Source organism: Nicotiana attenuata, unplaced genomic scaffold (assembly GCF_001879085.1).
Source record: "Nicotiana attenuata strain UT unplaced genomic scaffold, NIATTr2, whole genome shotgun sequence".
NCBI classification, from domain to species: Eukaryota; Viridiplantae; Streptophyta; class Magnoliopsida; order Solanales; family Solanaceae; genus Nicotiana; species Nicotiana attenuata.
In genome coordinates, this window is record NW_017673061.1 from 42,699 (window position 1) to 55,910 (window position 13,212).

Here is a 13,212-nt window from a genome sequence, read left to right on the forward strand (position 1 = left end):
TGATGAAGGAAAAGCAGAGAAAATGGAAATTCTTCTCAATCGATAGATTTACTTACTGGATTTGCAATTTTAGCTCACAATCGTGGCTTGATTGCTCTGATACCATATTGAATTATGGTTGAATATGATCTCAACCTTAAACCTAAAATGGAAGTAAAAGGGAAAAATGAAGAAGAAGAAGAAGAAAGAGCTTCGATATATCAGAGATGAGGAAGGAGAGAATGAGTTAGTTGTTACTGTACAAACTAACTATTATATATATGTAGCTCACTTTACAAATACCCCACCTAACTATTGATATTTACAAGAAAGCCCCACTACTAATTAAGTAACTCCTATTTCCACAAAATAAATAAATAAATCGAGTTACCTAAAAAAAGATATTTGCACATTAATTAAAATATATAACATAACAAACAATATAATTAGTAAATGGTCTTCCACTTTATTGGTGCTTAATTACATCATTTGATGTTGACAAGGGATGCATTGAAAGAGTTTTATTAATTTTAATCCCCCTTTCTATATTCTAAAAAGGAAATATAAGGATAACGAAAAAAGTTTTTGCAAAAAAAAAAAAAAATACCAAAATTTAGTCTTGATTCAAGTTACTTTAATTATTTATTGAATGAGCTCCTCCAAGTTTACATATACGTAACAACTTTTTTTTTTTTTTTTGGTTTTCACCCGGTGTCCTGTAACCGAATTGAAACTCGACTACATTCGAATTCGCGCCACATAGGGCCCCGGTCGGGGGGAAGCGCTTCCCTACTAAGGATTTTTTCATACCCAGAGCTCGAACTTGAGACCTCTGGTTAAGGGAAGAGCAGCCCTATCCGCTGCACCAGACGGTCATATACGTAACAACTACTACTATTTGTGATTTGATATTACGTATTTTCAGTCGTTCACTGTCAATATTTACGTTTATTTAACCTGCACATAAGCATTGCAATCTGAAAATGTGACATTTTGGATTTAAACAAATAATTAAGATTTCAAATCAAAATCTTAAACCAAGAAGAATGAAATGTTATTCCCTTTTTATACGTTTCTCAAAAGTTAATACACTCGTGTGAAATTTTTCTTTTTAACTTAAAAACTCTTTTGATTATTTACTCCAGTTCCTTAATTTTGATTAATAATTATAAACACGCCCATGCATGTGTTTTCAAGAACAAACAGTTAATTAGAATCCTATATAACGAAAATCCTACATATATTAAATTGTGTGTAGAATTTTTAAAATGTCAGGAGCTGATTGGTTGGTTGGTGTATTCATTATTGGATCAAATTATAGAGGTTCTTCGATTAATACTTTACTTTAAACAATATTTTGCAATCAGAACAAAACTATTATATAGAAATGGTCCTTTTTAAATATATCAATATATTAAAATAAATAAAGACAGAAGAAGTCCATGTAACAACCTGGCCGGTCATTTTAAGAATTTACGCCCAGATTCTCTATTAACTGCTTTCCCCGTGTTTGTTTCTGCTATTCTGAGTTGCCGGGAGGTTTCGTTTTGAGTTTCGAAGTGTTTTGGGACACTTAGTCCCTAAATGAGAGTTTAAGCTTTAGAATTCGGACCGTAGTCGGAGCAATGTGAAGACGTCCTCGGAATGGAATTACGTTGGTTCCGTTAGCTCCATTGGGTGATTTCGGGCTTAGGGGCGTGTTCGGATTGTGTTTTGGAAGTCCGCAGCTTAATTAGGCTTGAAATGCCGAAAGTTAAATTTTTTTAAAGTTTCTGGTTCGACAGTGAGATTTTGATATCGAGGTCGGAATGGAATTCAGAAAGTTGGAGTAGCTCCGTAGTGTTGAATGTGACGTGCTTGCAAAATTTAAGGTCATTCGGACGAGGTTTGGTAGACTTTTTGATCGAAAGCGTAATTTGAGAGTTTTTGAAGTTCTTAGGCTTGAATCCAATGTTAATTGGTTGATTCGATGTTGTTTGAGGTGATTTGAAGATTTGTATAAGTTTGGATAGTGGTATATGACTTGTTCGTGCTTTTGGTTGAGGTCTCGGGGGCCTCGGGTGATTTCGAATGGTTGATGGAAGATTTGGAGTTGAGTTTGGCAGCTGAAGTTTATTGCTGCTGTCATAACCGCACCTGCGATTGGGAGGCCGCAGGTGCGATGCTCGCTGAAGTGGATATGGAGCCGCAGGCCACAGGCGAAGAGAGAGAAGACGCAGATGCGGGAGGTGAGCCGCACCTGCCGGCCCGCAGGTGCGGAGTCTGGGTTGCAGGTGCAGATAAGGGGGCTTTAGTAAAAAACCGTGGAAGCGGTAGCGCAGAAGCGGAAATAGACCGCAGGTACGAAAAGCCTGGATCAGAAAGTATAAAAGATTTCCTTCGCAAATTTTGGTCATTTTTCTCAATATTTCATTCGGGGTAAAGCTTTTAGGAGCAATTTCAAGGGAGATTTTCAGAGGGATTCATTGAGGTAAGGTCCTTGGTTCCTGAACTCGTTATTATGGTGATTTTTATCGTTGTTAGCATGAAATTTAAGGGAGAAATCAGTGGTAAATTGGGGGTTAGGGCTTGGTTAATTGGAGAGTTTTGAGTGGTGATTTGAGGGACCACTTGAGGTCCGATTTTGGTACTCTTGGTATGGCTGAACTCGTGAGAGTGTGAGGATCCCGAATTTGTAAATTTTACCCGATTTCGAGACGTGGACCCGAGGGCATTTTGGATTCCGTGGCATTCTTGGGTCACGTAGTATCTAGTGAGGGGATAAAGGTGGATCCGAAGAAAGTGGAAGCAGTACAAAGTTGGTCCAGACCATCCTCAGCTACAGAGATCCGTAGTTTTCTTGGCTTGGTGGGTTATTACTGTCGATTTGTTGAGGGATTTTCATCCATTGCAGCACCTATGACCAGACTGACCCAGAAGGGTGCTCCGTTCCAGTGGACGGAAAAGTGTGAGCAGAGCTTCCATGCTCAAGATAGCATTGACTACAGCCCCAATTTTGGATATTGCCTACAGGATTCGGGGTCTTATACAGTCTATTGTGATGCCTCGAGGAGTGTCCTTGGAGCGATATTGATGCAGAACGGTAGGGTGATTGCCTACGCGTCCAGTCAGTTGAAGGTACATGAGAAGAATTATCCTATCCACGATCTCGGGTTAGCTACTATTGTCGCCTTGAAGATTTGGCGTCATTATTTGTACGGTGTGCCTTGTGAGATTTATACTGAACACTGGAGTTTGCAGCATCTGTTAAAGCAGAAGGACCTTAATTTGCGCCAGAGGAGATTGTTAGAGCTACTGAAGGACTATGATATCACTATCTTATATCACCCGGGCAAGGCCAATGTGGTGGCCGATGTTTTGGTCTTCGGGCGGAGAGTTTGGGGAGTTTGGCTTATCTACCAGCAGCGGAGAGGCCCATGGTGATGGATGTTCAGGCCTTAGCCATCCTTGCTTGTGAGATTGGATCTTTCGGAGCCTAGTCGGGTCCTTGCTTGTGTAGTTTCTCGGTCTTCCTTGTTCGATCGTATCGGAGAGCGGCAGTTTAATGACCTTCATTTGTATGCCCTCAGGGACCGGGTCCTGCAGGGCGATGCTAGAGGTGTGACCATTGGTGATGACGGGAGATTGACGATGCAGGGTCGGGTTTGTGTACCCAATGTTGATGGGCTTCGGGACTTGATTCTAGAGGAAGCCCATAGTTCGCGGTACTCCATCCATCCGGGTGCCGCGAAGATGTATCAGGATTAGAGATAACACTATTGGTAGAGGCGGATGAAGAAAGATATAGTTGGGTTTGTAGCTCGGTGCCTCAATTGTGAGCAAGTAAAGTATGAGCACCAGAGACCGGGTGGAATGCTTCAGCAGATAGAGATTCCGGAGTGGAAGTCACGGACTTTGAGGAAGTTCGATGCCATTTGGGTGATTGTGGATCGGCTGACCAAGTCCGCACATTTCATTCCTGTGAGTACTACCTATTCTTCGGAGTGGTTGGCGGAGATTTATATCCGGGAGATTGTCCGTTTGCATGGTATTCCAGTTTCCATCATTTCAGATAGAGGTACTCAATTCACATCACTATTCTAGAGGGTCGTACAGCATGAGTTGGGTACTCGGGTGGAGTTGAGCACATCATTTCACCCTTAGACGGACGGACATTTCGAGCGCACTATTCAGATTATTGAGGATATGCCATGCGTGCGTGATGGAGTTTGGAGGTTCTTGGGATCAGTTTTTGCCACTGCTTGAGTTGCTTACAACAACAGCTATCAGTACAGCATTCAGATAGCACCGTATGAGGCCTTGTATAGTAGGCAATGTAGATCTCCAGTGGGTTGGTTCGAGCCGGGTGAGGCTAGATTATTGGGCACATACTTGGTTCAGGATGCTTTGGAAAAGGTTAAGGTGATTCAGGATAGACTTCGCACAGCCCAGTCCAAATAGAAGAGTTACACGGACCGGAAGGTTCGTGATGTTTCCTATATGGTTGGAGAGCGGGTTCTGCTTCGGGTTTAGCCTATGAAGGGCGTTATGAGCTTTGGGAAGAAAGGGAAGTTGACTCCGAGGTTTATTGGCCCTTTTAAGATATTGAGGCTTGTTGGACAGGTTGCTTATGAGCTTGCCTTACCTCCCAGCTTGGCAGGAGTTCATCCGGTATTTCATATTTCGAAGCTCTGGAGGCATCACGGTGATCCGTCGCATGTGTTGGATTTTAGTTCAGTCTAGTTTGACAAGGATCTATCTTATGTTAAGGAGCCGGTGGCAATATTGGACAGGCAGGTTCGGAAGCTAAGGTCAAATAGCAGTGAATCAGTGAAGGTTCAGTGGTGGGGTCAGCCGGTCGAGGAGGCGACTTGGGAGACCGAGCAGGATATGCGCAGCCGTTACCCTCATCTTTTCACTACTTCAGGTATGTCTCTATGCTCGTTCGAGGATGAACAAATGTTAAGGAGTAGGAGGATGTAACGACCCGGCCGGTCGTTTTAAGAATTTACGCCCCGATCCCCTATTAACTGCATTCCCCGTGTTTGTTTCTGCTATTCTGAGTTGCCGGGAGGTTTCGTTTTGAGTTTCGGAGTGTTTTGGGACACTTAGTCCCTAAATGAGAGTTTAAGATTTAGAACTCGGACCGTAGTTGGAGCAGTGTGAAGACGTCCTCGGAATGGAACTCCGTTAGCTCCGTTGGGTGATTTCGGGCTTAGGGGCGTGTTCAGATTGTGTTTTGGAGGTCTGTAGCTTAATTAGGCATGAAATGTCGAAAGCTGAATTTTTTTGAAGTTTCCGGTTCAACAGTGAGATTTTGATATCGGGGTTGGAATGGAATTCCGGAAGTTAGAGTAGCTCTGTAGTGTTGAATGTGATATGCTTGCATAATTTCAGGTCATTCGGACGAGGTTTGGTTGACTTTTTTATCGAAAGCGTAATTTGAGAGTTTTTGAAGTTCTTAGGCTTGAATCTGATGTTAATTGGTTGATTCGATGTCGTTTGAGGTGTTTTGAAGATTTGTATTAAGTTTGGATAGTGGTATATGACTTGTTTGTGCTTTTGGTTGAGGTCCCGAAGGCCTCGGGGTGATTTCGGATGGTTGACGGAAGATTTGGAGTTGAATTTGGCAGCTGAAGTTTATTGTTGTTGTCATAACCGCACCTGCGGTTGGGAGGCCGCAGGTGCGATGCTCGCAGAAGCGGATATGGAGCCGCAGATGCGGCCACATGCGAAGAGAGAGAAGACGCATATGTGGGAGGTGAGCCGCACCTGTGGGCCAGCAGGTGCGGAGTATGGGTCGCAGATGCGGATAAGGGGGCTTAAGTGAAAAACCGCAGAAGCGGTAGCGTAGAAGCGAAAATAGACCGTAGGTGCGAAAAGCCTGGGTCAGAAAATATAAAAGATTTGCTTCGCGATTTTTAGTCATTTTTCTCAATATTTCATTCGGGGTAAAGCTTTTGGGAGCAATTTCAAGGGAGATTTTCAGAGGGATTCAATGAGGTAAGGTCCTTGATTCCTAAACTCGTTATTATGGTGATTTTTATCGTTGTTAGCATGAAATTTAAGGGAGAAATCAATGGTAAATTGGGGGTTAGGGCATGGTTAATTGGAGAGTTTTGAGTGGTAATTTGAGGGACCATTTGAGGTCCGATTTTGGTAGTCTTGGTATTACTGAACTCGGGAGAGTGTGAGGATCCCGAATTAGTAAAATTTACCCGATTCCAAGACGTGGGCCCGAGGGGCGTTTTGGTCATTTTTCATAATTTCGCGTATTATCTTAGAATTAATTAGTGGAATCAGTTACTTGAAGTTATATTTATATTATGCAATTGATTTGAATAGATTTGGGCCATTTGGAGTCGAGTACTCGTGGCAAGAGCGTGGTTTCTGGTTGATTTGCCGGTTTGAGGTAAGTGGCCTGTCTAACCTTGTGTGGGGGAACTCCCCTTAGGATTTGGTACTGTGATATTTGAAATGCCTTGTACGTGAGGTGACGAGCGCGTACTTGTACTGATTGTTGAAAATCTTATTTTTCATTTAAGTACCTATGTTTCGTATTTTACTTCACTGTGTACACTACTTGAACTTTGAGCTTACTGTTAGCTTAGGAAAGCATGCCTAAATGACTAAATTGCCTACTTGCTCAACTGGCTTATCTGAACTCTGTGCAGCATGCTGGGTTAGAATTACCTGTATATTTTGATATCAAATTGAATTGAGATGATTATTCTTGTGTTGTTGCTCCGTGTTTACATTGGGACTACGGGCGGTTCCTGGTAGATCCCCCTTGTCTGTTTATTTGGGACTACGGATGTGGTATTCCGGTAGATCCCCCTGCACAGTTATATGGAATTACGGGACTGCACCCGGTAGGTTCCCCCAGTACTGGGTATTTACATTTGGGGACTACGGATCGGGATTTCGGTAGACCCCCGGTGCACTATAAGTTGCACTACGGGACGACACCCGGGAGATCCACTGGATATTTACATTTGGGGACTACAGGACGGTATCCTGGTAGATCCCCAGTTGCTGGACATTTACATTTGGGGGTTACAGGACGGTAACCTGGTAGATCCCCGGTTGCTGGATATTTACATTTGGGGGCTACAGGACGATATCCTGGTAGATCCCCGGTTGCTATCTCTATGTTGAGCTGTATTCTTTCTGCGATATTTTCTCTGTTGTAATTGTTGTTATTCTTATCATTATACTATGTTACTTCATACGGTTTCCTTTTCCTTATAAATATGTATATGATCAGTAGGGCCCTGACCTTCCTTGTCACTACTCGACCGAGGTTAGGCTTGGCACTTACTGGGTACCGCTGTGGTGCACTCATGCCCTTTCCTGCACATATTTTTGCGTGTGCAGATCCAGGTACTTCCACTCAGTCTTATCACCCTTGAGGCGAGGCGCTTCTATAGAGACTTCGAGGTATATCTGCCGCGTCCGCAGACCGGGGAGTCCCTTTCTATTCTCTGTACTAGTATAGCCCTTCTGTATCTTCCTTGTTGATAGACATTTCTGGAGTTAGAGCCTTTTATGTACTCTTAGCTTATGATTCATGGGATTCCGGGTTTTGGGAGTGTTCAGTTAGAAATCTTGTATTGTTATATGTCGTGCGGCATCTTAAACACTGTTATATTTTGTTATCTTGGTTTTTATTAGTTTCTTTTCCGCAATTGTTTCTTTTTCCGCATTTGTTAGGCTTACCTAGTCGTAGAGACTAGGTGCCGTCACGACTGTTCACGGAGGGCGAACTTGGATCGTGACAGTCCCTCTCACTAAAAGAAAAAAAAAGTGAAAATAGAAATGTTCTGACGTGGAAAACGAGTACAATAAATAGAATTGTTGGACCACGTTATTCTCAAGGCATGATTTAAGATCAATGGGCATTATATAGCCGTGGCATGTATTTCATGGGATGCTTATTTTTTTTCCAACCTTTTTCCATATTTAAATTTAAGAAAGAAAGTTGTACTATTATATATGGAAGTAGCGAATTATTTGGTCCCAAAGAGGTTTCTCTAGGGATTAATAATCTCATGATTATAATCTTATAATTGTTCCCCACATCCGTTGTGAGTTAGCTAATACAAGATTTTAGTATAAAGTTTATCGGGCAAATTATGTTATATACCCATAAAAGACAAAATATTTATCCGTATTTACCCATGTTCATTTCTATTACATTTTATACTTATGCGGCACATTTATTTTATCCGCTCTACCCATTCTTATCTTTGCCATTGCTTAGCATGAAACTTCATATTATCAGATTCATATGCACATTTGTTGTATCTTTTAAGTGCACCACATTTTCCTAATATGTTTTATATCTTATCATAATAATACTAATTAAAAATAATATAATATAATATTTATCAAATAATATATAAAGTTATAAAAATATATGAACTTGGAGAGCACAAAAATATATTATTATTATTATTTTGAAGATTTATTGTTTGATTTGATGTGGGTGCTATAAAATATTGCTTATAGTATCTTCGAGTAAGCTTCCCAGATCTAAATTTTTATGTGTATTTGAATATCCACCATTGTTGGGCTTGAAGCTCAATTTTATTTTTGAAGATTTCTTGTTTGATTCAAAGTGGGTGCTGTTAAATATTACTTATAGTACCTTCTGGAAGTTCATGCTGAAATTTGATAGTGTTTGGATCTGATTTGAGGTGATTGAGATCGAAATTTTCAGTTGAAAATCGAAGAACACAGCTACAATATACCGCTACGGTATACAATATGCTGTAGGAGTATATAGCTATACTGCAACACTATACTATTATAGTTTACAAAACAGTATACCGCTACAGTATACTAATATACTATAGGAGTATATAGAAATACCGCAACAGTATACTATTATAGTATACAATATATTGTTATGGTATACTGTAATAATATGAAAGATACTGTAACAATATGCTGTAATAGTATACAATATACTATAATATTATACTTATTACCCGTAAATTCACTTGTCTTTTCCCTTTTAATTTGTTTTAAACTTTTACCCAGCGTGAGGGGCAAATTGAAAATGCAAAAAAAATAAATATATATAGTATGCTATATAATGTAACGGTATACTCTTACAATTAGATCCTTTTAGAATTTTTTAAATTTTTTTTGACAATTGATATTATTTTATTTTAATAATTGAATTAATTTTTTTTAACTCTTTGCATACAATTGTATACCCTGTTGGTATAGCTATATACTATACTAGTATCATATGTTAGTTAATATTTTTTTAGTTGTATTAACTACATTTAATTGGTACACAATTTGATTTTTCTTTAGTAATAATATTAAAAAAAGGAATGATAAAAAAATAATAAAAAGAGTAAATGAAATTAGATTATGAAGAGAAAAGAAATATAAAAAAACAGAAGTTAAAATGAAATTAGAAAAGGAAAAAAGAAAAAAATAAGAAGAAAGCGAGAAAAAAAAAGAGAAAAGAAAAAAAAAAGAAAAAAGAAAAGAAAAGAAGCATAGAAATAAAAAAGAATTGGAGAATAAAGAAAAAATTCTCACAAAACCTATTATGGGTAGGAAATATAATTAATTTATGGGTAGGAAAACAAATGGATAGACAAGGGTAAATAGTTTTATTTTTGTGGGTAACTGTGTCAAAACCCCAAGTTTATCCTGGTTAGTGGCGGATGCACGTGGCTACTTGTGGGTGCTTAAGCACCCATTAATTTTGACTATATTTAGTAAATTTATATAAGTAATTGTACAAATATTTAGATAAATATTGAGTGAGCACCAACAAGTAAATTCATTTTTCCTCTTCTTTTGGAGTCTTTATCGGCGAGCACTCATAACTTTAAAATCCTGGATCCGCCACATTCCTGGTATTAGCTTATACCTATAACTAACGATGAGATAAATACAATCTCAAATTTTATTCCGAGATTATAACCGTTAACCAATACGACTCTTAAGAGCAATGGCGAAGTCGATCAGGAATTTCCCCAAGAGTATTCAAACTTGAAAGAAGTAAAAAAAATCCCCGACTAAATATATTCAGTATATATATATTATTTACCTCTAAAACCTAATAATATTTTACCTATATGTACATTATAATTTTTCGACGAATAGTGATCAATTGATCACTCTTACCAGATGGTAGCTTCGCCCCTGCATAAGCTAGTAGAACATACATATTATTCATCCAAACTCATGTTTAAAAATCAAAAGTGGAGAGCGTAGAGTATAATGTTCATCGAAGTTCAAAGATCACAAACTTTTCCTCTTTATTTCCTTATTGCTAAAAGGAAATCCCAAAAGAAAAGAAAAAAACTCAAAAGTTGGGAAAAACAAAAGGCAAAAAGCCAAAGAAAAAGAAAAAGAAGAAAAATGTCAGAGAATCAAAATGGTAGCAAATTCTTCTGTATAAAATATTCAGCGTGATGCCCAAGTTATTGAACCAATTAAAATATTAAATGCAAAGCATATTATTTGTTGTCGACTTTACAATTCAATTTTTTCAGCTGCGATCTGATTTAGAAAAGAATTAGAAAAGGGAATTTCCAGTGCCACAAAATGAATTGTTTAGCAACGTGTTGCATGCACTAGAAAATCGCTCAGTATCTTTGTATTTTAATTTTTTAAAAGGTCACGCACCATTCTACGTATCAATATTTAGATCCGAATTCTTTAAGACTCATTAAAAAAGAAACCGCTCCCGATCAAAATCTTTTTCTTAGTGATTCCTACGTACATTGTAACAGCAACAATATATTCAGTGTAGTTTTATAAGCGGGATTTAGGGAAGATAATGTGTACGTAGACCTAACTTTTAGCTTGTGAAGTTAAAAACAAGGCGGAGCTAGCTTATTAGGTGTGGCCGAACCCAGTCACTTTTGCTTAAACACTGCATTTGTATTATGAAATTTATTAAATATGTATAAACATTTAATTGCGAATCCAGTAACTAAAACGAGCTATGAGTTCCATGGTAACTTCAGCACCCACAAACTTCAAATTTTAACTCCGCCTTCACATAGAAAAGATTATTTTTGATTGACCCTCGGCTAAAAACTGCAAACTTAGCTTATAATTTCTTTATTCGTCCAGCTTAAAGGTTTTCTGAACATCTGATTTGTACGTAGTTAAATAGTGCTTATGAGAAACATTGCCTTTACATGCAATATCAACTTTATCTCTCACTTGAAATGAAAATTAAATGCAAATAGGGAAGAGGGGGCGGGGGGGGGGGGGTAGGGAGTAGGGTTCATTAAGTTATCAGACATGGTGATTAATTAATGGGATTATCTTAATCTTTATTTCTTTAACATAGATATATATAGCTTGACCACGCCAATTGATTTGATGAATAAAAAACAGGATTAACTTGCTCGACAAGTAATACAAATGATTTAGTAAAATAAAACTTCCTTTTTTTTGGAAATAAATGCTGAAAAATTAGGATTATTAAAATAAATCCAATTTGATGCCCATGCCATTGGCATGATTCGTTTAGTTTAATTACTGAACCATGTGCGCAACTTTTAAAACCTCAAGGACTAAAACGACTGTTCCAACGGTCATGGTTTAATTTGAATTCCACATCCTCAACTTATTTTTATTTCGTTTTAGTCCCTAATAAATAATACTGCAGAAGACCAGAAGCCACAGGAATTGGCTTAGGTAGGGGTGTCAATGGTTCGGTTCGGCCGGTTATTTTATAAAATTTGTACCATATAAATTTTTCGGTTATTCTATTATGTATAACCAAAATTAGACTTTTCGAAACCGTCCCAATCATGTTGGTTTCTCTTCAGTATCAGTACGGTTCGGTAAATATTCGGTAATTTTTTTTAAATGTCATGTAAAAGTTACTAGTAGAAGTAGAATGCAATAACATACGTACTTTTATAGGACTTAGCAAACTCTCTAGACATTTTTACAGTTTAAAAGGTGATAAATTAAGAAATATAAAAGATGGTAGAGTATAGATCCATCAACTATTCTACATCAGCATAAAAGAAACTAAGCAAATACAAAAAAAATATAAATCACACGAGTGGAAAGATATTAACCAAGTTGGGTCATAAGAGTAAAGTCTATAGAAGATTAAATATTCAAGAAGATAAATCTAAATCATACGAAAGGAAACATATTCAATACATTGTAGTTTGCTACTCATAATCGCTACAATACCTTGTGTTTTGCTAGTGATATGCTGGAAATAATTTAGTTTCAATAGGAGTAGCATAATAGGTTTGGGAATTAGAATTTTAAGTTTAATTACTTGTTGGCTTGTAACTATTTCATAATTCCAATGCCCCAGAAAAAATTTAGTGCTATATTATTTTTAATCTTAATATATAAATATATTTTTCACGTTGTAAATTTATTCGGTACGGTTCGGTATTTTTTCGATTTATTTTCATAAAATAAAAAACCTTCCCTAATTATCGGTTCGGTTATAGATTTATATAAAAACCTACGGTTTTATTAAAAGAAACCTAAAAATCGTTCGGTTCAGTACGATTCGGTCGGTTTTAGTCGATTATTAAATATCCATTGACACCCCTAGGCTCAGGTATGTACTTAACTTTATTCGATTTATCTAAAATTAGGCATTTGCTAAAAATGAACTTTACCCAAATCGTGTAGCGTGACATCTTCCAAACGTTTTATAGTTGTATTCAAACTCTACTTGTACCTAATAATCAAACATGTTGGGTTTTGGATGTATTTAATTAATATATTAAATACTTAAAAGAGGGTGAATGAGAAATGGAGGGAAATGAAATTTTTGAGTGAAATTTTAAGTTACCCCCCCCCCCCCCCCCGGCAAATGGGCATTGTCCCATATTGGAAGAGGAAGAGGTTTTTTATGGGTATATAAGCAATTGCTCTTCTTCTAGCTCTTAAAGAGTTGAGAAGAAGGCAAGCCTCGCGCCGTCGTCGCTCGGCTCGGCTTCGGCTTCGGCTACGGCTACGGCTTCGGCTTCGGCAGAAATGTTATTAAATATTTGTTTTAATAACAGAATATTAATATTAAATATTAATATTAAATCCAATCCGTTTTTCTGTTTTGGTAACAGAAAAGTAACTACCCTCTTCAATTTAATTATAATCACATCTCTTTCTAGCACGTAACTAGCCATTCCCCATTCATGTGGGGGATTGTTGGGTTTTGGATGTATTTAATTAATATATTAAATACTTAAAAGAGGGTGAATGGAAAATGGAGGGAAATGAAATTTT

The 13,212-nt window shown here is 37.8% G+C and overlaps 1 protein-coding gene across 1 annotated transcript in view; it reads left to right on the plus strand.

Annotated features, from left to right (window-relative positions):
* Positions 1 to 2,140: 2,140 nt before the first annotated feature.
* LOC109215338 (protein NETWORKED 1B-like) overlaps positions 2,141 to 13,212 on the plus strand; it is an 18,395-nt gene continuing 7,323 nt past the window's right edge. Inside the window, exon 1 of the mRNA XM_019379381.1 lies at positions 2,141 to 2,342. Within this exon, the coding sequence (XP_019234926.1) occupies positions 2,141 to 2,342 (202 nt within the window). The remainder of the gene's footprint in view (positions 2,343 to 13,212) is intronic.